This window comes from Chiloscyllium plagiosum, unplaced genomic scaffold, assembly GCF_037043375.1.
Source record: "Chiloscyllium plagiosum isolate Xiang-an unplaced genomic scaffold, Cpla_swu_hap1 HiC_scaffold_35, whole genome shotgun sequence".
Taxonomy (NCBI): Eukaryota; Metazoa; Chordata; class Chondrichthyes; order Orectolobiformes; family Hemiscylliidae; genus Chiloscyllium; species Chiloscyllium plagiosum.
This window is the reverse complement of record NW_028270173.1, coordinates 32,014,048-32,037,601: the sequence shown is the minus strand read 5'-3', so window position 1 is coordinate 32,037,601 and position 23,554 is coordinate 32,014,048. Positions and strand designations below refer to the sequence as shown.

Genomic DNA, 23,554 nt, shown 5'->3' with positions numbered 1-23,554 from the left:
TTCATCTAGATCGTTAATGTATAAAGTGAAAGGTTGTGCTCCCAACACTGAGCATTGCGGAACACCACATGTCACCAGCTTCCATCCTGAGAAGGACACTTTTATCCCCACTCTCTGCTTTCTGTCAGACGGCCCAGCTTCTATCCATGCTAGCACTTTGCCTCTGATACCATGGGCCCTTATCCTACTCAGTAGCCTCCGGTAAAGCACCTTGTCAAAGGCCTTTTTGAAGTCCAGGTAGATAACATCCATTGGTTCTCCTTGGTCTAACCTGCTTGTTACTTCCTCAAAGAATTTGAACAGATCTGTCAGGCATGATCTCCCCTTGATGAAACCATGCTGACTTTGCCCTATTTTACCATACACTTCCAAGTATTCAGAAATCTCATCCTTCACAGTGGATCCCAGGATCTTTCACATGACCGAGGTTAGGCTAATCGGTCTGTAATTTCTGTCTTTTGCCTTACTCTCTTTTAAAACAGGGATGTCACATTAATGATTTTCCAGTCTTCTGGAACCTTCCCTGATTCTAGCAACTCCTGACAGATCACCACTCACACCACCCTCCACTATCTCCTCAGCTATCTCCCTTAGGACTCTGGGATGTAGTCCATCTGGTCCAGGTGATTCCTCCATCTTCAGGCCATTCAGTTTTTCTAGCACCTTCTCCTTGATGATAGCCACCATACTCAGCTTTGCCCCCTCACTCTCTTGAATATTTGGGTTATTAATTATGTCTTGCTCCATTAAGACTGGCATGAAGTAATTATTCAGTTCCTCAGCCATTTCCTTAACTCTCCAGCTTCATTTTTCAGCGACCCAATGGCCACTTTTGCCTCTCTTTTGCCCTTGATATATCTAAAGAAGCTCTTACAGATCTTCCTTTATCTTACTGGCTGGCTTACCCTCATATTTAATCTCCTCCCTCCTTATGTATTTTTTTTGTTGCTCAATGTTAGTCTTTGTAGGCTTCCTCTGGTTTCCCTCTGTCCTTCACCACATTATATTCTTTCCCTTTTGCTTTAATGTATGCCTGACTTTCCTAGTCAGCCTTGGTTGCTTCATCGTCCCCGTACCACGCTTCTTTTCCCTCGGGATGAATCTCTGCTGTGTATCCTTAATTACTCCCAGAAACTCCTGCTTTTGCTGTTCCACTGTCTTTCCTGCTCGGCTCCTCTCCCAGTCAATTCTACCCAGCTCCTCCCTCAGGCCTCTGTAGTTGCCTTTATTCAGCTGTAATACCGTTATCTCTGATTCTATCTTCTCCTTCTCAAATTGCAGAGTAAATTCAATCATATTATCATCATTGCCTCCTAAGGGTTCCTTCACCATAAGCTCCCTTACCAGTCAGTCTCACTGCACTACACTAAATCCATTATTGCCTGTTCCCTAGAGGGCTCCATTACAAGCTGCTCCAAAAAGTCATCTTGTAAACATTCCGCAAATTCCTTTTTTTGTGATCCACTACCAACCTAATTTTCCCAGTCCACCTGCATATTGAAATTCTCCATGATCCCTGTAACTTTGCCTTTCCTGCCCATCTTTTCTATCTCCTGGTGTATCTTGCGCCCCAACTCCTGACTACTGTTTGGAGACCTGTACATAACTCCAACTATGGTTTTCTTTAAACATTTGCAGTTCCTCAATTCTACCCACACAGATTCTACACCATCTGACCCTACTTCATTTCTCACTATTGATTTAATTTCATTTCTTACTCATAAGGTAACCCCACCCCCTCTGCCTACCTGCCTGTCTTTTCAACAGGATTTAAATCCTTGAATATTCAGCTCCCAATCCTGATCTCCATGATGCCTGCCATGTCATTCCTGCCAATTTTGATCTGTGCCACGAGGCCATTTACCTTATTCCTTATCCTGCGTACATTCAGATATAACACCTTCAGTTCTGTGTTAACCGTCCCCCTATTCAATGGTCAATTGTTTGTCCAGCATGCTTGAGGTCAATTGCCAACCCTTTCCATACACTCTGTCCGACTTGTGTCTGTGCTGGAGATTTTAATAACCTTTCCTGAGTTCTGCACTCTGATCTCCTCCTTTGATTTCCCCCCCATAACAGAACCCCGGTGTAGTGGCAATGTCACTGGCCTGGTCATTCAGCTAACCCCGGTCCAATGTTCTGTAGACTGGGTTCAAATTCCACCTGTGGCTGATGGTAAAGTTTAAATTCAATAAAATCTGGAATAAAGAGCTGGTCTTGTTGTAAAAACCCATTTGGTTTCGATGTGGAAGGGAAAATCTGGCATCCTTACCTAGTCTAGCCTGCATGTGATGGCAGAGCCACTGAAAGGTGGTTGACTCTGAACTGCCCTCTGGACAATTTGGGAGGGGCAATAAAGAGGTGGCATGGTAGCACAGTGGTTAGCACCATTGCAACACTGTAAACCTTTGCTATAAATTCTGTGTCTTACAATCGTGTACTCCACAACCACCTGATGAAGGACCAGCGCTCCGAAAGCTAGTGCTTCCAAGTAAACCTATTGGACTATAACCTGGTGTTGGGTGGTTTTTAACTTGATATAATAACAGATGTTTCACACACAGAATCTTCCTCCATCAAAACCCACAAAGTCCCGGCATGGAGTCTGAAATCTGGGGAGGTTCCCCTTACTGCTGGAAAGGTGTGTCACTGTACCTGCTGATGCCTCAGAATTAAGGCCTCGTTTAGGGTCTGAATGCTGTTCTCACTCAAGGTTTCTTCAGCCGCTTTAAAGAAACTGTCGAAGATTTCCATCATCTTATCTCGATTTTCAATCATCTTCCTGCGAGCCGGAATCAGAAATCCCAGAGATGGGTAAGAATTGTACAGCTGGATTGGAACAAGAACATAACCAATAAGTTCAGGCCTTGAGTTGATAAGTGACTGTCCGTCTGTAGTCGATGAGTTGGCCAAGTAACTTATGGTGACATAAAACAAAGAGCTGCTGGAAATCTGAAACAAAAGCAGGAATTGCTGGAGAAACTCAGTGCGTCTGGCTGCATCTGTGGGAAGAAAGCAGAGTTAACATTGTGAGTCTGGTGACTCTTCACTAGAACTGAAACTGACAGTGACTCTACATGGGAGACAGCAGACTGACCAGCCCCTCCCTCACTCTGTGTAATTCCTTTTCATTTGGGATGCTCTTAGATTTTAGCAATAATCTACAACGAATGATCCGATAAGGCCCAATTTTAAGCGAATATCAAACATCAGAAGGGTTGAAAGTGGGAATCAAACCCATGACATTGCCATCTGAACTCTTGGTATCAAGCGTTCGGAGTCTTCATACATTTTTCTCAGCTTCGCTTTTGACATCTTCCAAAGGCCTGTTCTGCTATCGAAGTCTTCCCTTTTTATGTTGTTGTGTCCCCAGCACCCTGTTCTCGCACCAGATCCTGTCTCTGGAGGCGTTATCCCTCACTGCCACCATGTATTTTAAACCAGCATCATGACCTGTACTTTGAGATACCCGTCAGAAGTACTTTTGGCTGCGAGAGGCCTGTATATAACACAATCCCTGAGGCTGCCCCCGACTTATTCTTTACGTATGGCTTAGAGTAGTGAACTCGGCCTGGGCAATCACAAAGGCCAACCTCCCATCTATCGGATCCATCTGCCAGGCCCGCTGTCAAGGAAAGGCCGCCGGCATTCTCAAAGGTCCATCCCACCCTGGCAATGCTTTTCTACAACCTCTACCATCGGGGAGAAGGTACAGAGGCCTGAACACACCCACCAGCCAGTTTTGCAACAGTTTCTACCCTCCTGTTGTTAGAATACTGAATGGACTCACTAACTCTGAGCATTCCCCTGTACCTGTGTTTTTGTTTTTGCCACTGTTTACCTGTTATTTACTTATCTATGCTACTTAACTCTGTGATCTGCCTGTACTGCTCACAAGATTAAGCTTTTTACTGTGCCTCGGTACACGTGACAATAAATTCAATTCAATGTACTGTAATAATCCATTGTGTACATCTGTACATAGGGTCTCAAATACAGCTAGTGTGGTGTCTAAGACCTCTCTATTCACATAGTCATTCTAGACTGGTGTCTTCTCTCTCATTGATGTCAGAGTCAAGTAATCGGTTACATGATCATGATTTACATAAATCTTATTTTTCCAGCTTTTCCACGTGAATTTACTCCATAATAGGGCTCCTCACATGTTAATATAAATTACTGAAACGTTAAAAACACTCTGAACATATGGTATGTCTGGTTTATCTCTTCATGTGGGTGTTCCTGGCTGGCGCAGCATTTATTGCCCGTCCCTAGTTGCCCCTTGACAAGGTGGGGTGAGCAGCCATCTTGAACCACTGCAGTCCTTGTGCTGTAGGTAGACCCACAATGCCCTTAAGAAGGGAACTCCAGGATTTTGACCCAGTGACAGTGAAGGAACGGGGATATATTTCCAAATCAGGATGGTGAGTGGCTTGAAGGGGAACTTTAAGGTGATGGTGTTCCCATGTATCTGCTGCCCTTGTCCTTCTAGATGGATTGGGTCATGGGTTTGGAAGGTGTTGTCTGAAGCTCTTTGGTGAATTTCTGCAGTGCATCTTGTAGATGGTGCACATTGCTGCTATTAAGTGTCAATGGTGGAGGGAGTGGAGTTTTGTGGATGTGGTGCGAGTCAAGTGGGTTGCTTTGTCCTGGACGGTGTCGAGCTTCTTAATTGTTGTTGGAGCTGCCCCCATCCAGGCAAGTGGGGACTATTCCACCAACCTCCTGACTTGTGATCAATGGTCACTCCGAGGATGTTGTTTATGAAGAATTCAGAGATGGTAACACCATTGAAAGTCAATGGGTGGTGGTTAGACTGTCTCTCATTGGAAATGGCCATTGCTTGGCACTTGTGTGATAAGGGAATCGTTACGCATGCCAAATTGCAAGTGATTTAAATAATCGTCCCAAATACAGTAATGCAGAAAGATAATTACTTGTATTGAAGCTGCTCCAGCCAATCTTGCGGTCTCGTTATTCATGCTTATGAGGGAGTTAAATATTTTGTCGTCATAATCAAAGCGATCTCCAAATAGAATGGAACAGATAATATTGCTCACGGCCGAATTCAAAATCCGTGCTGTTTCAAAAGGCTGACCTGTGAACAAACATAGTATTTCAGAGAAAAACTGAAGCTGGAAATACCACAAACACTTCCAGTATTGTTGTCTTTTAAAAAGCTCAAGTTAGATAAGATGCAGTTTGCTGATACAAGATTCTATCTGTGATGGAATCCCTCACGACATATTGTACACACTTTGTGCTGGGAGCCAGCATTTTATTTGAATCCAGGGTCAGGATTAGGGTGATTTCAAAGTGACAAATTGTGCGCGTGTGTGTGTGTTTTGTGAGACTGTGTGGGTCTGTCTGTGTGTATGTGTGTTTGTGTCTGTGTGTGTGTCTGTCTGTCTGTGTGTGTGCATTTTGTGAGACTGCGTGTCCGTGTGTGTTTGTCTCTGTGTCTCTGTGTGTCTGTGTGTGTTTTGTGAGACTGTGTGTGTGTCTGTGTGTATGTGTGTTTGTGTGTTTGTGTGTGTGTGTGTGTGTGTGTGTTCAGAGTGCCTACAGTTTCCTGGGAATGCAGATACATGACACAGGCTCTGTGTAAGTGAAAGCGAGGACTGCAGATGCTGGAGATCAGAGTCTAGACTAGAGTGGTGCTGGACATTCCGAATGCTGCCTGACCTGCTGTGCTTTTCCAGCACCACTCTAACCTAAACTCTGTACAGCTGACTCAGTGAGCAGTCAAAAACGATTGGCTGGTGCTGTGCAGTGAAAACTCCCAAGGAAGTTCTCAGCATTTGTAGCCAACCAAATGTTGGAGAGAGGACCCAAAAGAGGTCCTGGTGAATGGAGAAAGTGGCAAGGTCCCTGACTCTATTCTGGGGCATCAGTAGCCGTGTGCCACTCATACAGTTGAGAATGGCTGAGAGTGGACGGAGAAAAGTTCCCAAGCAGGATACAACGGTGCAAGCTCAGAGCACGGGACAGAGGTCAGGGACAGCTTTAGCTCAGGGAGGCTCGCAATTGGTGAACAGTGAGTGAGTCAGCACTGGAGAGCAGTTTTGGAGGTCAGGGGATTGTAGATCCAGAAAACGTATACAATTGACCAGAACAGGAGCAGTCATGGAGGTAATCCATGATGGAGTGACTCGAAAGAGGGAGAATCAAGACCAGATCAGCAAAGTGAAGATTAAGATGCCTAACGTGATTAGTTATCAATAATAGCTCAGGACAGTTGCTGAGAAATCTATGGGATCTGTTTTTGGGAGGGAGGGAGCAAGAGGGAACAAAAGATTGATGCAAAGGAGTTGGCATCAGTTGTGGAGATACCTAAGTGTTAAACCAGGTTTAAGTTCTCTAACATCTGCTAGGCATCAGTCCAAAAGTCTCTGACTCACGTTCAGAATTAGAGACCTTCCCTGAGGCCCCTGGGTATTGTATTGTTCTATAATTGAATTAAGCAGAACTGTTTAGGATCTTAAAGAGGACATTTGTATCTTCCTCAGTCTCCTGATAGTCTTTAGGCAGGTTTGGGAAGGTACAGCAAGAAAACTCATTGGGATTGGGGAGAGGAACCCTCAATGAGTCTTAGCAAAAACAACACTTGGCCGAATTCTGGTAACGTCAGCCTAACATCGATCTGACAAGTATAAATTGGAGCTGTTTGCCATCATTTAATAAACGACATCTTATCTAAGACATGAGTCTCTTCTCAATGGACAGTAAGTAATTTCCTTCTAGCTCACGAGACCATACAAGCCCCAACCTAAAAGGAAGAAGGTGATTGGAAATCTACCTGTTGTCTATTTCGCCAAGTGACCTGACTGAAAATCCATCAAATGGATCACTGGGGAAGTGGGACAATTGCTCACTGAAAGTTTAAACTTCCTCAGGTATCAGGAGTCGGCAGGGCCTGAAATGAACGTTCATTCCACACCGATTCTCCGACTATGTGGAGACCAGAGGAGTTAGCCCACAGTGAGTTTTCATCAGGATAGGAACCTGTGTGGGGGCGGCACGGTGATTCAGTGGTTAGCACTGCTGCCTCACAGCACCAGGGTCCCAGGTTCAATTCCAGTCTTGGACGACTATGTGGAGTTTGCACATTCGCCCCGGGTCTGCAAGGGTTTCCTCCGGTTGCTCCGGTTTCCTCCCACAGGACGTGTAGGTCAGGTGAATTTGCCGTGCTAAATTGCCCATGGTGCTAGGTGCATTAGTCAGATGGAAATGGGTCTGGGTGGGTTACTCTTCAGAGGGTCGGTGTGGACAAGTTGGGCTGAAGGGCCTGTTTCCACACTGTAGGGGATCTAATCTAATCTAAAATGTGATCTTGGAGCAGACACTGGTTTCAGACAATACCCATTCTTTGTTTGAATGATTCCAATTGGGAATTGAGAAGTGAAGTAGGAATCGAGCTGAGAGACAGAACGGTCCGGTGAGCTGATTCTGTTTGTCATACAGCAGGCGATAATCCTGAAAATCTTACCCTGATGGAATTTAATGGGATTGAAGGAGGTCACTTCTCCCACTGCACCTATTCCGACACTCCGAAAGAACTATTCACATCACTCTTGTTCTGATCTGTTTCCATTTGAGAGTCAGCTTCTCTATTTTCAACAGAATATTCAACGTCTTTAACATTCACTTTTCCGTCAAGTTCATAAATTGACACTCTTCTCACCAACTCATGAGTCATGTTATATTCCCAGTTCATTTTGCAGAAGAGCTTTTGGCCAGGAATTTAATGACCTCGACTCGTTCCCACCTTTAGATTAGATTACTTACAGTGTGAAAACGGGCCCTTTGGCCCAACAAGTCCACACCGACCCACCGAAGCGCAACCCACCCATTCTCCTACATTTCACGCATTCATCTAACGCTACGGGCATTTTAGCATGGTCAATTCGCCACCTACTTTGTTCAGCAAAGCAGACGACAGATGTTTCTAATCTCACCTTACTGAAAGGGTCCAAACTGGTCTTTGGCTTTGTGAATGCAAATCATTGTGCAGGGACTATTTACTCTTGGTGTGATGAAACTGATGATTCGGTTCAGAACTGCAAAAACATCTGTGGAATTAAAGTCTGTCAAAGGCCAGTGTCTCTGGTGAGCCGCTAACATTTGACTGCCCCAATAGTATTAATGCAACTGAAGGAATCTCACTTTTACTCAAGTGAAAATCTTTTCTGCAGGTGCCAATTTCAAGGGAACCATGAATCCCAGCATGTCATGACCCACCAAGCACTCACCCTTGTGACTCTCAAACACATTGACAAGAAAGCTGGCCTCTTCACTGATCCTGTCTTCAATGGATTTCTTGCCCATGCCAAAGCCTCGGAGAGCTGAGATCACAAACTTTCGGTTCTCCTGCCACAACTTCCCATCACTGAGCACAACACCTGAAAGTGACACACGAAAAGCTGATCAAATATTGTACACGGGTTCTGCTGTGAGTGCTAGGAGAAAGTGAGGACTGCAGATGTGAGAGAATCAGAGGGGTGACCTTACAGAGGTTTGTAAAATCATGAGGGTCATGGATAGGATGAATCACCAAGGTCTTTTTCCCAGGGTAGGCAGTCTAAAACCGGAAGGTTTAAGGTGAGAGGGGAAAGATTTAAAAGGGACCTGAGGATCAACTTGTTCAAGCAGAGGGTGGTGCGTGTATGGAGTGAGCTGCCAGAGGAAGTGGTGGAGGTTGGTACAATTACAGCATTTAAAAGGCATCTGGATGGGTACATGAATAGGAAGGGTTTAGAGGGATATGGGCCAAGTGCTGGCAAATGACTTATGCCCGAAACACCGACTCTTCTGCTCCTCAAATGCTGCCTGACCTGCTGTGGTTTTCCAGTGCCACACTTTTAGACTCTGCTGATCTCTAAGAAACGTTCCTTTCCTGAGGATTAGAACATCTTACAACCAAGAGTGCTCTTTTGAGCTGCCCAGTTGGGAGTTGACCTCAAGTCTCTGGAGCATTAGTGTGGGGGTCCAGGATTTACAAGTACAGGAATGTTGCCACTATGTTCCCAAGCTCTGAAGGTTATAAAAATCACAACAGGAAAATGCTGAGCAACCAATCCAGTATTACTCAGTGTTAACACGAAAATTGCCTCCTCAATCAACACAGTCCTCCCCATTTCCAAGTTAATTATGCTCTCCAATTTTATTTTCATGTGTTAAGGAAAGCTCACTAGTTAGTATGGAAAAGCACATGATTCATCTTCAGTCTGAAGTCAATGTCCCCAGACAGATGGATGAGAGGACATTGACCTCTCTAATTGTTTTCCAGAGATAATAGTCACAGGTTTGACCATTACCTTTGTAGCAGATTGGCTTAACAGATGGCACAAATATTTAATATCTGCATTGTTTAAACCTCTTTCTCAGGAGCAGTAGAGAGGAGAGTTGAGGGAATGGGTGGGTTATCTATTTCAACCTTTGCAACTGAAACTAATGTGTACAATTATTGAGAGGCAAGACCTATGAGGAGATCAATAACGTAACTGCATAATAGAGTCATCAAGATATACAGCATGGAAAGAGACCCTTCTGTCTAATTTTGCCCATGCTGGCAAGATATCCTAACTTAATCTGCCAGCACTTGGCCCATAACCCTCAAAACCCTTCCTATTTATGTCTCCTTCCAGATGACTTTTAAATGCTGTAATTGTACCAGCCTCAACCACTTCCTCTGGCAGCTCATTCTATGCACACACCACCCTCTGTGTGAAAAGATTGACCCTCAGGTCCCTTTTAAATCTTTCCCCTCTCACCGTTAACCTATGCCATGTGATTTCCGACTCCCTTCAAGGAAAAGACCTTGAATGTTCACCCAATCCATGTCCCTCATGATTTTATAAACCTCCATAAGGTCATTCCTCAGCCTCGGATGCTCCAGGGAAAACAGCTCCAGCCTATTTCTGAAGAGGAATTGAACAAGCACTTGAAGAGAGAAAGAATTTTCAGGGCTACAGTGAAAGGGCATGGGGAATGGGACTGACTAATTCATTGGCCAATGTTGACCTAACTCTGAATTATTGATGATGAGAAACTTGGGGAATAACAAATCGAGAGAGTATATACCAAAACTCGGTTCTGAAGTATTTTTTCCCATTTTTATTTTTTTTCTTTATTCATTCACAAGATGATGGCATCACTGGCCAGGCCAGTGTTTATTACCCATCCCTAATTGCCCAGAGGGTAGTTAATAGTCAACCACATTGTTGTGGGTCTGGAGTCACATGTACGCCAGACCAGGTAAGTAGGTAAGATTCCTTTGTTAAAGAACATTAGTGAACCAGATGGGTTTTTCCAACAATCGACAATCTATCCCTGTGATGCATCAAGTTGAGAGAAATGAGGAGGAGACCGAAGAAAACGACGAAGTGTCAACTTACCAGTTCGGAATGAAAACTCGTCAAATATCGGGATGGGTGGCCTCCCACTGAATTGATCAGCGTGATTCACAAGAGCGTCTTTCACTGCGTCATAACCAGTCAACACCACTGCCTTCAGCGGCCCAAGCTCCACTGAAAATACATTTCCATATTTCTCTGCGAGCTAAAAAAAGAGAGAATTGTTTCATTAAGGTTTCGTTCCTGGTCAGCTGTAAGAGGGAGAAAACAGATGAGAGAAAAATGGACAATTCCTTCAGCTTTAAATCCGAGCTCCCCAATCCGGTCCAGGGTCACGTCTGTTCTGTTGTCGATTCCAGCAAAGTGACCCACAATTTGCATTCCATCTGCTTGACCCTCTGAAAACCACAAATCCATTCCATTTTCCACTACAATCCATGTAAACGGATTGAAATTAGTCTTTTTTTAAAAAAATGCTTGATCAGTAAACAAGCGAACTTGACAATTTGTCTGGGATCCCTCGCCGATAGCAAATGTGAGCAGAGTTTATGAAAATCAAACACTCGCAACGTTGTGAAATAATTATAAGTGGCTTCGAGGAGGAAATGTGAGCAGATTGAGTGAACAGCAAGTTTTTAAAAACATACGTTATCCCCACGCTCAGTGGGACTAACCTACAGAAGCTGTTACTCTTTGGATGTTTCTGTTAAGAAACCCTTTTCCATCCTTGATGCATTTTGCTTTATCTCTTCAGAGCATGACCTTGGGAGCTCAGCCGACTGGAACCATTTGAGAACTTGTGTTCCATTCTTCCCTGGAATGTGGATGTCCATGGCGAGACCAGCTCTTCGCTGCTCATCCTCACTGACCTTGAGGAGGGGAGCTGCCTTCTTGAGCCATTGCAGTTTTCACAGTGCAATGAGACCAGTAACGCTATTAGAATGGGAAGTCAAGTCAATGGGTTCTTAGTTCATAGAGCATAGAACAGTACAGCACAGTACAGGCCTTTGGGCCTACAACGTTGTGCTGATGTTTTTATCCTACTCTAAGATCAAACTAACCTACATACCCTTCATTTTACTATCATCCATGTGCCTATCCAAGAGTCGCTTAAATGGCCCTATTGTCTCTGACTCAACCCCCATTGCTGGCAGTGCATTCCATGCACCACTCTCTGAGTAAAGAACCTGCCTCTGACATCTGCCCTGAACCTTTCTCCAATCACCTCAAAATTATGCCCCCTCATGATAGACATTTCTCCCCTGGGAAAAAGTCTCTGGCTATCCACTCTATCTATGCCTCTCAAAACCTATATAACTCTGTCAAGTCACGTCTCATCCTTCTTCACTCCAATAAGAAAAGCCCTAGCTCCCTCAGCCTTTCTTCATAAGACATGTCCTGCAGTCCAGGCAGCATCCTGGTAAATCTCCTCTGCACTCTCTCTAAAGCTTCCACATCCTTCCTATAATGAGGTGACCAGAACTGAACACAATATTCCAAGTGTGGTCTAACCAGGGATGAATAGAGCTGCAGCATAACCTCTCAACTCTTAAACTCAATCCCCTTGCAAATGAAAGCCAACGCACTTCTTAACAGCCCTATCAACTTGGGGGGCAACTTTGAGGGATCTATGGATGTGGCTCCCAAGATTCCTCTGTTCCTCCACATTGCCAAGAATCCTGCCTTTAACCCTATAATCTGCATTCAAATTCTATCTTTTAAAGTGAATCACATCACACTTTTCCAGGTTGAACTTGACCTGGCTCTGTATCCTGACAATGTCCTGTTGTAACCTACAGAAGTTTTAGGATTTTGAACTTGCAACAGTGAAAGAAGAGTGATATAGTTCCAGGGAAATGGGAAACCTCATGATGGGGATGTGGCTTTGTACATGCTCCCCTTACCTTTCCAGGTCAGAGATTTGGAAGGTCTTGTTGAAGAAGCCTTGGCGAGTTGCTGAAGTACACCTCGAGAAAGGTACCAATGCTGCTGCATTAGTGCTAAGCAGAGCAAGTGTTGAAGGTGGTGAATGGTTTGCAAGGCCAAGCTGCTTTATCCTGGATGCAGTTGAGACTCCTGAGTGGTGTTGGAGCTATATCCATCCAAGCAAGTGGGAAGTATTCCATCATACTCTGGCTTTGTGCCTCATAGTCGCTGGGCAGGCTTTGGGGGAGTCAGGAGGTAAGTTACCCCTTGCAGAATTCCTAACATCTAACCTGTTCTTGTAGCCACAGTCATTCTGTACATGTGACAAATTGCTGCCATTAAGTCATATTGAAACAAATCCTTTGGCACATTGCATCCAAATTTGTCTCTGATTGTTTCAGTGGGAGAAATATTGATGCTTGGAAGTTGAACACAAAACGTTCTCATTGCCCTGTTATAGGAAGGATATCAGTAAACTGGACAGGGTTCAGAAAAGATTTACCAGTGTGTTGCCAGGAATGGAGGGTTTGGTTGTGACTTTTTTCACGAGCGAGTAGAAGGTTGAGGGGTGACCTCATGGAGATTTATAAAATTATGGTCAGCATAGATAAGGTGAATGTCATTTATATAAGTGATTTAGATGAGAATATAGCAGGCATGGTTAGTGGGCGGCATGGTGGCACAGTGGTTAGCACTGCTGCCTCACAGCGCCAGAGACCCGGGTTCAATTCCCGCCTCAGGCGACTGACTGTGTGGAGTTTGCACGTTCTCCCCGTGTCTGCGTGGGTTTCCTCCGGGTGCTCCGGTTTCCTCCCACAGTCCAAAGATGTGCAGGTCAGGTGAATTGGCCATGCTAGATTGCCCGTAGTGTTAGGTAAGGGGTACATGTAGGGGTATGGGTGGGTTGCGCTTCGGCGGGTCGGTGTGGACTTGTTGGGCCGAAGGGCCTGTTTCCACACTGTAAGTAATCTAAGTAATCTAAATTTGTGGACGATATGAATGTTGGTGGTACAGCAGACAGTGGAGAAGGATATCTAAGATTACAAAGGGATCTGGACCAATTGGGTCACTAGCTGAGGAGTGGCAGGTGGAGTTTAATTTGGATAAATACGAGGTTTTATAATTTGGTAAAACAAACAAAGACAAGATTTATGCAATGAAAAGTAGGGCCTTGGGTAATGTTGGAGAACAGAGAGACCTAGGGATTCAGGACATAATTCTTTGAAGTTTACATCACATATGAGATAGGGTGGTTAAGAAGGTGTTTAGCCCGCTTGCCTTCACTGCTTTGACGTTGAGTATACGAGTTAGGACATCATGCTAAGGTTACACAGGACTTTGGTGAGGCCTCTTCTGGAGTACTGTGCCCAGTCTGGTCTCCCTGTTACAGGAAGGATATTATTAAGCTGGAGAATGTTCAGAGGAGATTCATTGGGATGTTGCTGGAAATGGAGAGATTGCGTTATAAGGAGAGGCTGGACATTCTGGGACCTTTTTCACTGGAGCATAGAAGGTTGAGGGGTGAACTTATAGAAGTTTGTAAAATAAAGAGAGGGATAGATAAGGTGAATGGCAGGTCGCCTTAAAACTAGGGGACAGTTTTAAGGCGAGAGGACAAAGATTTTAAAAAGATCTGAGGGGCAATTTTTTTACAGAGAGTGATTTGTGTGTGGATTGAGCTTTCAGACAAAATGGTTGGTGCAGATATCATTACAAAGTTTAAACAACATTTGAAAAGTATGTGAATAAGAAAGGAGGGATATGGGCCGGGAGCAGGTGGGTGGGACTAGTTTAGTTTGGGATTATGGTTAGCATGGCCTGATTGGGCCGAAACTCTGTGACTCGATGACAAAAACCTACATAACCTTCTCCAATCCTCCTCCATTCCCTCCTTGTCTTTCCCTGCTATCCACAAATATTTGATACCCAGTCATGATTTTAGATTCAGTTGTCCCTCATTACCATGAGATCATATTCACTCACACACATACAGACACTCTCTCACAGACACCCATAACGTCCCCCCAATACCCACACACCCACACACCCACGTACACATATAAGTTTGTCGGGTGAATCTGTATTTGCAGAATTACATTTTACTTTACTCAAAAACTGCATGAATCCATGTAAGATTCTGTAAACCCGTTTTTTAGATTAGAATCAGTCTGACCATTGTGGCACAGACAGTCTCACGGAAGGAAGCTCACACCTTTCATACATGATCTGGGCTAACGTGACACCAATTGTTAAGGTTCACTTGAGAGTGTAACTTTTAAAAATGTTTTGCGATTTACATATGAAAGAACTGAAACCAACATGGTAATTCTAACAGATGAGAGACTGAACAAACTATCCAGGTCTTTTTCAATATAAAATTTCAGTGACATCACACTGTATACCTTTGCTATAAATTCTGTGTGTCTTACAATCTTATACTCCACAACCACCTGATGAAGGAGCAGTGCTCCGAAAGCTAGTGCTTCCAAATAAACTTGTTGGACTATAACCTGGTGTTGTGTGATTTTTAACTTTGTCCACCCCAGTCCAACACCGGCGTCTCCAAATTAAAAATAGTCAACTAAATCAAATAGTTACTTTTCCTCTTAGGCTGCATGATTCGTTGTGAGGTGATAAAACTCTGCAATTTATTTTTTCTGTTTAATCAAAGTGTGAGCAAAGTTCAGCGATCGTAGGCCCAGGGCTAACAGATTCCTCGGTCAGGGATTACGGATCTGCTTCGGTTTGTGTCTCTCTCGGTCTCTGTGAGCTTCACCTTGGGAGCTGTTCCCTCACACCGCCCCATCCCTCAGACAGTCCCCCAGTGAAGGATTCTCACTTACCCCCATGAGAGACCAGTCCAGCTTCTTGAGGTCCAGTTGGTGCAGGTTTCCGATCAGAGGAAGCGGAGTCGGTCCAGGAGGGAAATTCCTGGGAACTCTCCGCCGGATTACAGACACGACCAGGAAGAGAAAGAGGGCCAGCAGCGATAGGGCCGTGGTGTAGTCTGTGGGGAAGAGCTTGAGGAGAGCCATTGTGCTCAAGTGCCCACACACTAAGTGGAGCCACTGGTGTCCTGATGTTATAATGTGGGCCGTCCGTCACTCCAACCCTCCACTTAATAGTTCCCAAAGAACCGCCTCATTTTGCTTCATCGCCTGTGTCTCTTTAACCCCTACCTTGCTGTATGCTGGGCTATTAAATTAAACAGGTCAATGTACATTCCCGGAGCTTCAGTTTGAAGTATAGGACAGCTTCTGATAAAGGGCACAGAAAATGGTGGTGCCCTCACCTGGAGTCCCTGGGGGGAGTGATGTTCAGGCACAGCAAGATTCCACTCAGAAGAAGTGCTGCAAACATTCACAGCTACTCTGGCTGAGCTTGTTAACAGGTTAACCTGACGTGATTTTATGGTAAGATTCTCATTCCCGGGATACGGGTTTTGATGAGAATTAAGGATATCTAGTCACCTCACACACATGTAGCAAAGCAGAGAGTTATATCTCTGCAGGTTTGCTGTTCCAAATCACACCTTAAAGATTATTGACATCCATGTGGTCAATCATTGCTTGGTAGAACAGGTCTTGAGTATTCCCAATAAAAGAGACATTCTACTGAGGACTTGCATCTGGTACAGGTCATAGAGTCATACAACATGGAAACAGACCCTTCGGTCCAACCAGTCCATGATGAACATAATCCCAAACTAAACTCATCCAACCTGCCTGCACTTGGCCCATATCTCTCTAAACATTTCTTTTTCATGTACTTATCTATACGTCTTTTAAACATTGTCTACTACTTCCCCGGAAGTCCATTCCACACACGAACCCACGGGCGGCACGGTGGCACTGTGGTGAGCACTACTGCCTCACAGCGCTAGAGACCCGGGTTCAATTCCCGCCTCAGGCGACTGACTGTGTGGAGTTTGCACGTTCTCCCCGTGTCTGCGTAGGTTTCCTCCGGGCGCTCTGGTTTCCTCCCACAGTCCAAAGATGTGCAGGTCAAGTGAATTGGCCGTGCTAAATTGCCCGTAGTGTTAGGTAAGGGGTAAATGTAGGGGTATGGGTGGGTTGCGCTTCGGCGGGTCGGTGTGGACTTGTTGGGCTGAAGGGCCTGTTTCCACACTGTAATGTAATGTAATGTAATCTAAAAACCCCTCTCTATGCAAAAAAGTTGGCCCACAGGTCTTTTTTAAAATCTTTCTCCTCTCACCTTAAAAACTATGCCCCCAGACTTAGGGAAGGGACACTGCCATTCACGATTTTATAAATCTCTACAAGTTCATCCCTCAACCTCCTGCACTCCAGTGAGAAACATCCCAGCTTATCCAGCCTCTCCTGATAACTCATACCCTCCATTCCAGGCAAAGTCCTGGTAAATCTCTTCTGAGCTCTCTCCAGTTAAATACTAACCTTGCTATAACGGGACGACCAGAACTGAACACGGGACCCCAGAAAAGGCCTCACCAACATCCTGTTCAACCTCAACATGAGGTTCCCAACTCCTTTTGTCCAAAGGTCTGAGTAATGAAGGCAAGCATGTTAAATGCTTTCTTCACCATCCTGTCTACATATGATACATGTCAAGCAATTATGTCTATGATCTCTTCTGTTGTCCGGTCTCAGGGAACAACAGGTTGTGCTACACGTGAAGAGGTTGCTCATTCATGGGAAAACAGGGTCTGACTGGTTGAGATGATTCCATCGATAATGCACCAGAGACGTATTTCTTGCCGAGCATTTGGTTAAATTCAGATCAGGCTGACTCTGACTGACCAGACATTGCCATGAGGAATACATGTTTTGCTGAGACAGCTCCACAGAGGTTTTTATCTTGTCACTGAGTCACCCTTTATTGACACATGAATGGCCCTTGACTTTAGATTAGATTACTTAGATTAGATTAGATTACTTACGGTGTGGAAACAGGCTCTTCGGCCCCACAAGTCCACACCGACCCGCCGAAGCGTAACCCACCCAGACCCATTCCCCTACATTTACCCCTTCACCTAACACTACGGACAATTTAGCATGGCCAATTCACCTAACCTGCATGTTTTTGGATTGTGGGAGAAAACCGGAGCACCCGGAGGAAACCCACGCAGACACGGGGAGAATGTGCAAACTCCACACAGAGAGTTGCCTGAGGCGGGAATTGAACCCGGGTCTCTGGCGCTGCGAGGCAGCAGTGCTAACCAGTGTGCCACCATGCCGCCCATGCCGCCTCAGTCAGAGACAGGTACTATAGTGTCAGCATCTCATTGTCATTCTCAGTGTCTGGCCTATTCTCTTTCAATGTTCCTATTGACCCTGCTTCCACAACCCCCTCAGGTACTGCATTATAGATGGGGATGAGAGGCACTAAATGAAATCTTACCCTCTCTTCTGATTTGCTGTTAACCAATGATCCTCCCAATTCCATTGTTTGTCCATTCATCCGGTTCACTAATGTCCTTTCAGGAAGGAAATCTACCATCCTTACCTGATCTGGCCATCATGCGACTCCAGAGCCACAGAAATGTAGTTGACTCTCAACTGCCCTCCGAACTGGCCTAGCGAGCCACTCAGTTGTATCGATCGCTAGAAAGTCACAACAGAGACCCACAGCCAGTGTACTGCAGTGATTCTAGAAGGCAGCTCACCACCACCTTCTCAATAGGGATGGGCTGTCCATGCTGGCCAAGTCCCACAAATGAATTTAAAAAAAAATTGAGATGGTCCCATGCTAAAACAAGTCAATCCAGTCAGGAGTTATGTTTGTTGACCAAACATTGACCAGCTCGAACATTTCATGCGAAGGTTAATGTTCTGGCGCTTGAGCAATGTTTATGGAGTTAGAATTGTTGACGCACGGGGAGGTTTGGTTGATAAAGCCCACAGAAAGTCTGGATGATTTCCAGGACTATTCCTTGTGCCAGGAATTCAATGATGAGAATTATCTAGAGCCACGTGGGAAAGGAGTGCAGTACCTTGAGTCAGCAGGACATTGGCAATCAGCCAATCTCAACAGCAAATAAAAAGTAGGAAGGTAACTGGGTTTGATTGTCAACCCAGCAGCTTAACCAAGGGAGGGATCAGCTCGGGATCCGATCACTGGAATTTAAATGACAAGAGGAAGCTCAATCACATTCGGGGTTTGGACAAGGTGGTGATACTTTTGTAGCACTTTAGCCTCTGGGTCACAAGGTTCTGGGTTCATTTTCACTCTCAGCCTGAGCACAAAAATCAGTGCTTGTGCTCCTGTAGATTACAGGTTGAGTATTGCATTGTTGAGCTGCTGTGTATTATTTGAGACAAAGTCCCAAACTGTCTGTTTGGGAGGATATAAACAATCATCACGACACGGTTTTGGGATGTTATTCCCAGTCACCATCCCAGAAATCAGATTGCATGGTCATTGTCACATTGCTGTCTGTTGGAGCTCGCGATGTGCAAATTGCCTGTCAGAAATAACGTGAGAAAATGTGAAATTGTCAATTTTGACAGGAAAAATAAAAGAAACCATATTTTTGAAATGCTGAAAGATTACACAGCCCTGTGGTGCAGAGGGATTGTGGGGCATGAAGCACAAAAGGTTAGTGTGCAGCTGCAGCAAGTAATTAGGAAAGCGAGTCGAATGTGGTCATTTATCACACGAATAACTGAACATGAAAATGTAGGCAGGTTATGCTTCAGTTATACATGGCACAACTGAGATCACATCTGAATTATTGCCGACAATGTTGTCACTTTATTTAAAGAAGGACGGAAAGACATTTGGAAGCAGTTCAGAGAAAGTTTCCCAGAATTATACCTCGAACATGTTAGTTTTCTGATAAGGGAAGGTTGGACAGGCTTGGCTTGTATTATAGAGGAGTGAAAGGGGATTTGATTTCACACATAAGGCCCTGACTGGTCAATGGCAGGTCATGAGATGAGATATTGTTAATCAATACAATTTTGCTGTTTCTGCTGACCCTGGATACCCAGGCGTGAGATGGCGTGTCTGAATGGAGTCTATCTTATTTAGCTCGTCGGTAATGGAACACGATATGATGGATGTTATCGTCAGCATGAAGACAGGGCTTTGTTTCTGATCGGCTGTGAGGTGGTCACATGTCCCAATGCTGTCATGGCCAGATGCATCGGCACAATGGACAGTGATGAAGATTAGGCTTATCGCTCATATTGGTTCCCTCAATCCGGCCTCAGCCACCTTGACTAGTATGGGATGCTGCCAATGCACTCATGGTGATCAACATTGAAGGTCACCATGCAAAGCACATCCTCTAGCCTTACCAACATTCCAAATGATGCCCAGCATGGAGGTGAACTGATACATTGGCTGACTATTGCTTTACCTGTCTGTGGAACAGCTTTCCCAATTTGGTCTAGCTCTCTAGGTATGGGTGCTGGGTCACTGCACAGAGAGTGCCTTTATTGTTTCCAGTAACTGCACTGGTACTGGGTGATCCATCCAGTTTGATTCATATTTCACTCCTGTGTTCAGCTGATGCAATGGGTTGGTGGTTCATTTCAGAGGGCATTTAAGTGTCAAGCATGTGGCTGTGGGTCCAGGGTCACATGTAGCCTATTACCTCACTGTATTTGATGTAAACATACCAATTGTACAACAAGTGTTGGTGAGATATTAATTCCTTATGTAGAGATAATTGAAGAGTTCACTGGGTGAAGCACATGGGACCTGGGCTGTATTCAGAGTAATGGGACTAACTACATCACAGCTCGATGGGAGGGATTGGCAGCAGTTTGAGAAAAACACCCTGACAGGTACATGCACGTCATAGACCAGACTGGGTGGAGAGAGCAGATTGCCTCTCCTGAAGAACATTAATGGGTTTTTACAATCATCTAACATTTTTGTGATGATCACTCGGCAGACGAGGTTTTTTTTGAGATTTATGAACTAATTTATTTCAAACTTTCCAAGCTGCCTCGTTGGGATTTGAACTCACATCTCTGGAGCATTAGTGTAGATTTATGAGCACAAGAATATGGCCACTATATTCCCATGCTCTGACATGACAAAGTACGATGAACAACTGACCCGATATCACTCAGCATTAACACTAAAATTACCTCCTCGATCAACACAGTCCTCCCCATTTCCTAGTTAATTCCTCACCAATTTTCTTTTAAGGAAAATACATGATTTATCTTCAGGCTGAAGTCAATGCCCCCAAACTGATAGATGAGAGAACACTGACCTCTCCCGTTGTTTTCCAGAAATAATACTCACAGGCTTGACCATGACCTTTGCAGGAGGTTAGCTTACCAGATTGTCTGAATATTTAATATTTGCACTGCTTAAACCTCTTCTCTCAGAAGCAGTAGAGAGGAGAGTTGAGGGAATGGGTGGGTTATCCATTTCAACTTTCATGAAGGAAACGACGGTGGATGATCAGTGAGAGGTTAGACCATTGCAGAGCTCAACAATGCAACTGCCTAATGTACAAAATCACAGTCAAATTCATCAGAGGGCAAACACCGGTCAAACGGCAGTGACTTATTACTGATTCAGGCCAATGTGGGAGGGACGAAGGTCCCAGGAGTATCCCAGAAACAGCAAATGGATCATTGCTATTCAGAAACCGAGCCGAGCTTTCTGATATCAGATATTTGTCGCAGATATATATTTCATAAAGATACCGAGGAGCATCTTAGTTCAACACCATCCGAGCAAACGGGCAAATGGGTTCACCATCTTATCTCAGACACCCTCTTCAAGAATGTGGCACACCTATCCAATCATCTAAGACAGTCTCTTCAAGAATGTGGCACACCTATCCAATCATGTCACACAATAAACGGGGCAAATCTGGCAAGAGTCAGGTTAATAAGAGCAATGAGGTGAGGTGAGGTGAGGCTCTTTTCGGTCATGGCTGACTATGAATTGCATCCTTGTTGTTGTCGCTGCCTGCTTCCCTGAAGCAACGTCGCTTGTGACTGAAGAGACCGATACTGGAGTGACAATCCCGGTCACAGAGGTCACATCTATATGTGGTCATTGATCTGCTAGAGCTGCTGCACTCCTTCCTGCGTGCCCACTTGTCTGCTGCAGCGCTCACATCAATAGGGACCAATAGCAGTGAGAGGCAGACGGAACATGGAACATTTTACACAGGAGGGCTGATTGTGATAATGCAATTGATGTGGATCCAGGGACTTCCAAAAGACATTGGACAAATTGCCACATAACAGGCTTGTTGCCAGAGGAAACGTCCCATGGAGTAAAGGAGACAATGACAATGTGGAGTTTGACTGTGTGGGAAATTAGATACTGCTGCAAAATGATGTTTTGATTTTGATTGCAGGAAGGTTTCTAGTGGGAGTTGTTCACGGGTTGGTACTGGGAGCAATGCTTTTCTTGATGTAATTGAATGACTTATACTTAAAGGAGAGGACACAACTTAAATATATGAAGATGAATCCAAAGTTGGGAAGTATCCCGAACAGCGATGATGATAACACCAACTTCAAGAGGAGATGTAAAATGAATGAAAGGATGCAATTCTGAGGGGAGTGCAAGTACAGAGAGACTGGGAGAACTGGGGTTAGGAACTGAAAACAACAAATGCTGGAGATCACAGCGGGTCAGATGGCATCCATGTGGAGAGAGCAAAGTAATGTTTCAAGTCTAGATGACTCTTCATCAGAGCTGACATGAAGTGGGGGGGGGGGGGGAGGGGGCAGCATTTATGCTATAGTTAGGTTGGGGGAGAGGGTGTGGGGCTGGTGGGGTGTAGAGTGCTGGTGGAGAAAAGATGTTGATTAATGTTCGGAAGGAGAGAATGGCAGAACAATGGTGTGTCTAACTACCAGATGGGAAAGGACAGGCTGTCCCACTGGGGTGGGGGGAGGGAACGAGAGGACATGGTGACAGAGGATGCAACAAATAAAGCTATAAAGGAATAACTTGGAGAAGGTAACAAATAAAGATAAAAGAAAAGGAAGAAATAGGAGGTGGTTCACAATTTCAAGATGTTGAACTCAAAAAGGAGTTGTGGGCCGGGGCCAGTGTGGGACTGGAACAAGGATTGTTCCACATCCCCCAAAAAGAGGCAGGTATAACTGGAACCCATGCAGGTGCCCATGGCCACTCCTTTGACTTGGCAGAAGTGAGATGAATTAAAGGAGAAATTGGTCAGTGAGAGAACAAGTTCAGTCAGGGGGAGGAGGGTGGCGCTTAAACTAACAGGCATTTTTTCACAGTTACATCAGTAATCCCACACACCAGTCAGTCTCTCATCATCTCATTAAGGGTCATAGGATCATAGGGATGTACAGCATGGAAACAGACCCTTTGGTCCAACTCGCCCATGCTGATCAGATATCCAAAATGAATCTAGTCCCATTTGTCAGCACTTGGCCCATATCCCTCTAAACCCTTCTTATTCACAGACCCATCCAGATGCCTTTTAAATGCTGTAATTGTACCAGCCTCCACCACTTCCTCTGGCAGCTTATTCCATGCACGTACAGCCATCTGTGTGAAAACAATTGCCCCTGAGGGCCCTTTTGAATTTTTCCCCTCTCACCCGAAACCTATGCCCTCTAGTTCTGGACTCCCCCACCCCAGGGAAAATACTTTGTCTATTTATCTTATCCATGCCCCTCATGATTTTATAAATCTCTATAAGGTCACCCTGCATCCTCTGACGCTCCAGGAAAAACAGCCCCAGCCTGTTCAGCCTCTCCCTATAGCTCAAATCCTCCGACCCCAGCAACGTCCTTGTAAATCTTTTCTGAACCCTTTCAAGTTTCACAACATCCTTCTGATGGGAGGGAGACCAGAACTGCACATAACATTCCAAAAGTGGCCTGGCCAATGTCCTGCTGTACAGCAGCAACATGACCTCCCAACTCCGATACTCAATGATCTGACCAATAAAGGAAAACATACCAAATGCGTTAAAATAGATTCACATGCTCCTGTCAGTCAGCTTAACCGAGTCAAATTCCTGTTATCATTCCCTAGGAATTGCTGAGTAATAGTCACAGCACCACAGAGTGAGAGGACGCTTGGTGCTGTAATAATCCTCAACCATACCAATCAATTCTTGAAAAGTTTGAAACATCCAATATGGCCACTGCAGCTAATTTACACTCCCCCAAGTTCCCACACACAGCAACGTGGGAAAGATAAGATTATTTGTATTTTTTGCTTGCAATTTGGGTTGTGAAATAAATATTGGCTGTGACACTGGGCAGGTTTCCTGTGTGTTTTTTTTTTTCGCTATTGCTAACTCTGGGCTGTACCGGGTCCAGACC

General features: G+C 44.8%; 1 protein-coding gene across 1 annotated transcript in view; it reads right to left on the bottom strand.

Moving 5' to 3' along the window:
* LOC122541252 (cytochrome P450 2K1-like) overlaps positions 1-15,369 on the bottom strand; it is a 28,535-nt gene extending 13,166 nt beyond the window's left edge. The window contains exons 1-5 of the mRNA XM_087979475.1: positions 15,125-15,369; positions 10,398-10,560; positions 8,253-8,402; positions 4,938-5,098; positions 2,656-2,829 (exon numbers count right to left, since the gene is read on the bottom strand). Of these exons, the coding sequence (XP_087835601.1) occupies positions 2,656-2,829; positions 4,938-5,098; positions 8,253-8,402; positions 10,398-10,560; positions 15,125-15,316 (840 nt within the window). The 5' untranslated portion in view covers positions 15,317-15,369. The remainder of the gene's footprint in view (positions 1-2,655; positions 2,830-4,937; positions 5,099-8,252; positions 8,403-10,397; positions 10,561-15,124) is intronic.
* Positions 15,370-23,554: the final 8,185 nt, after the last annotated feature.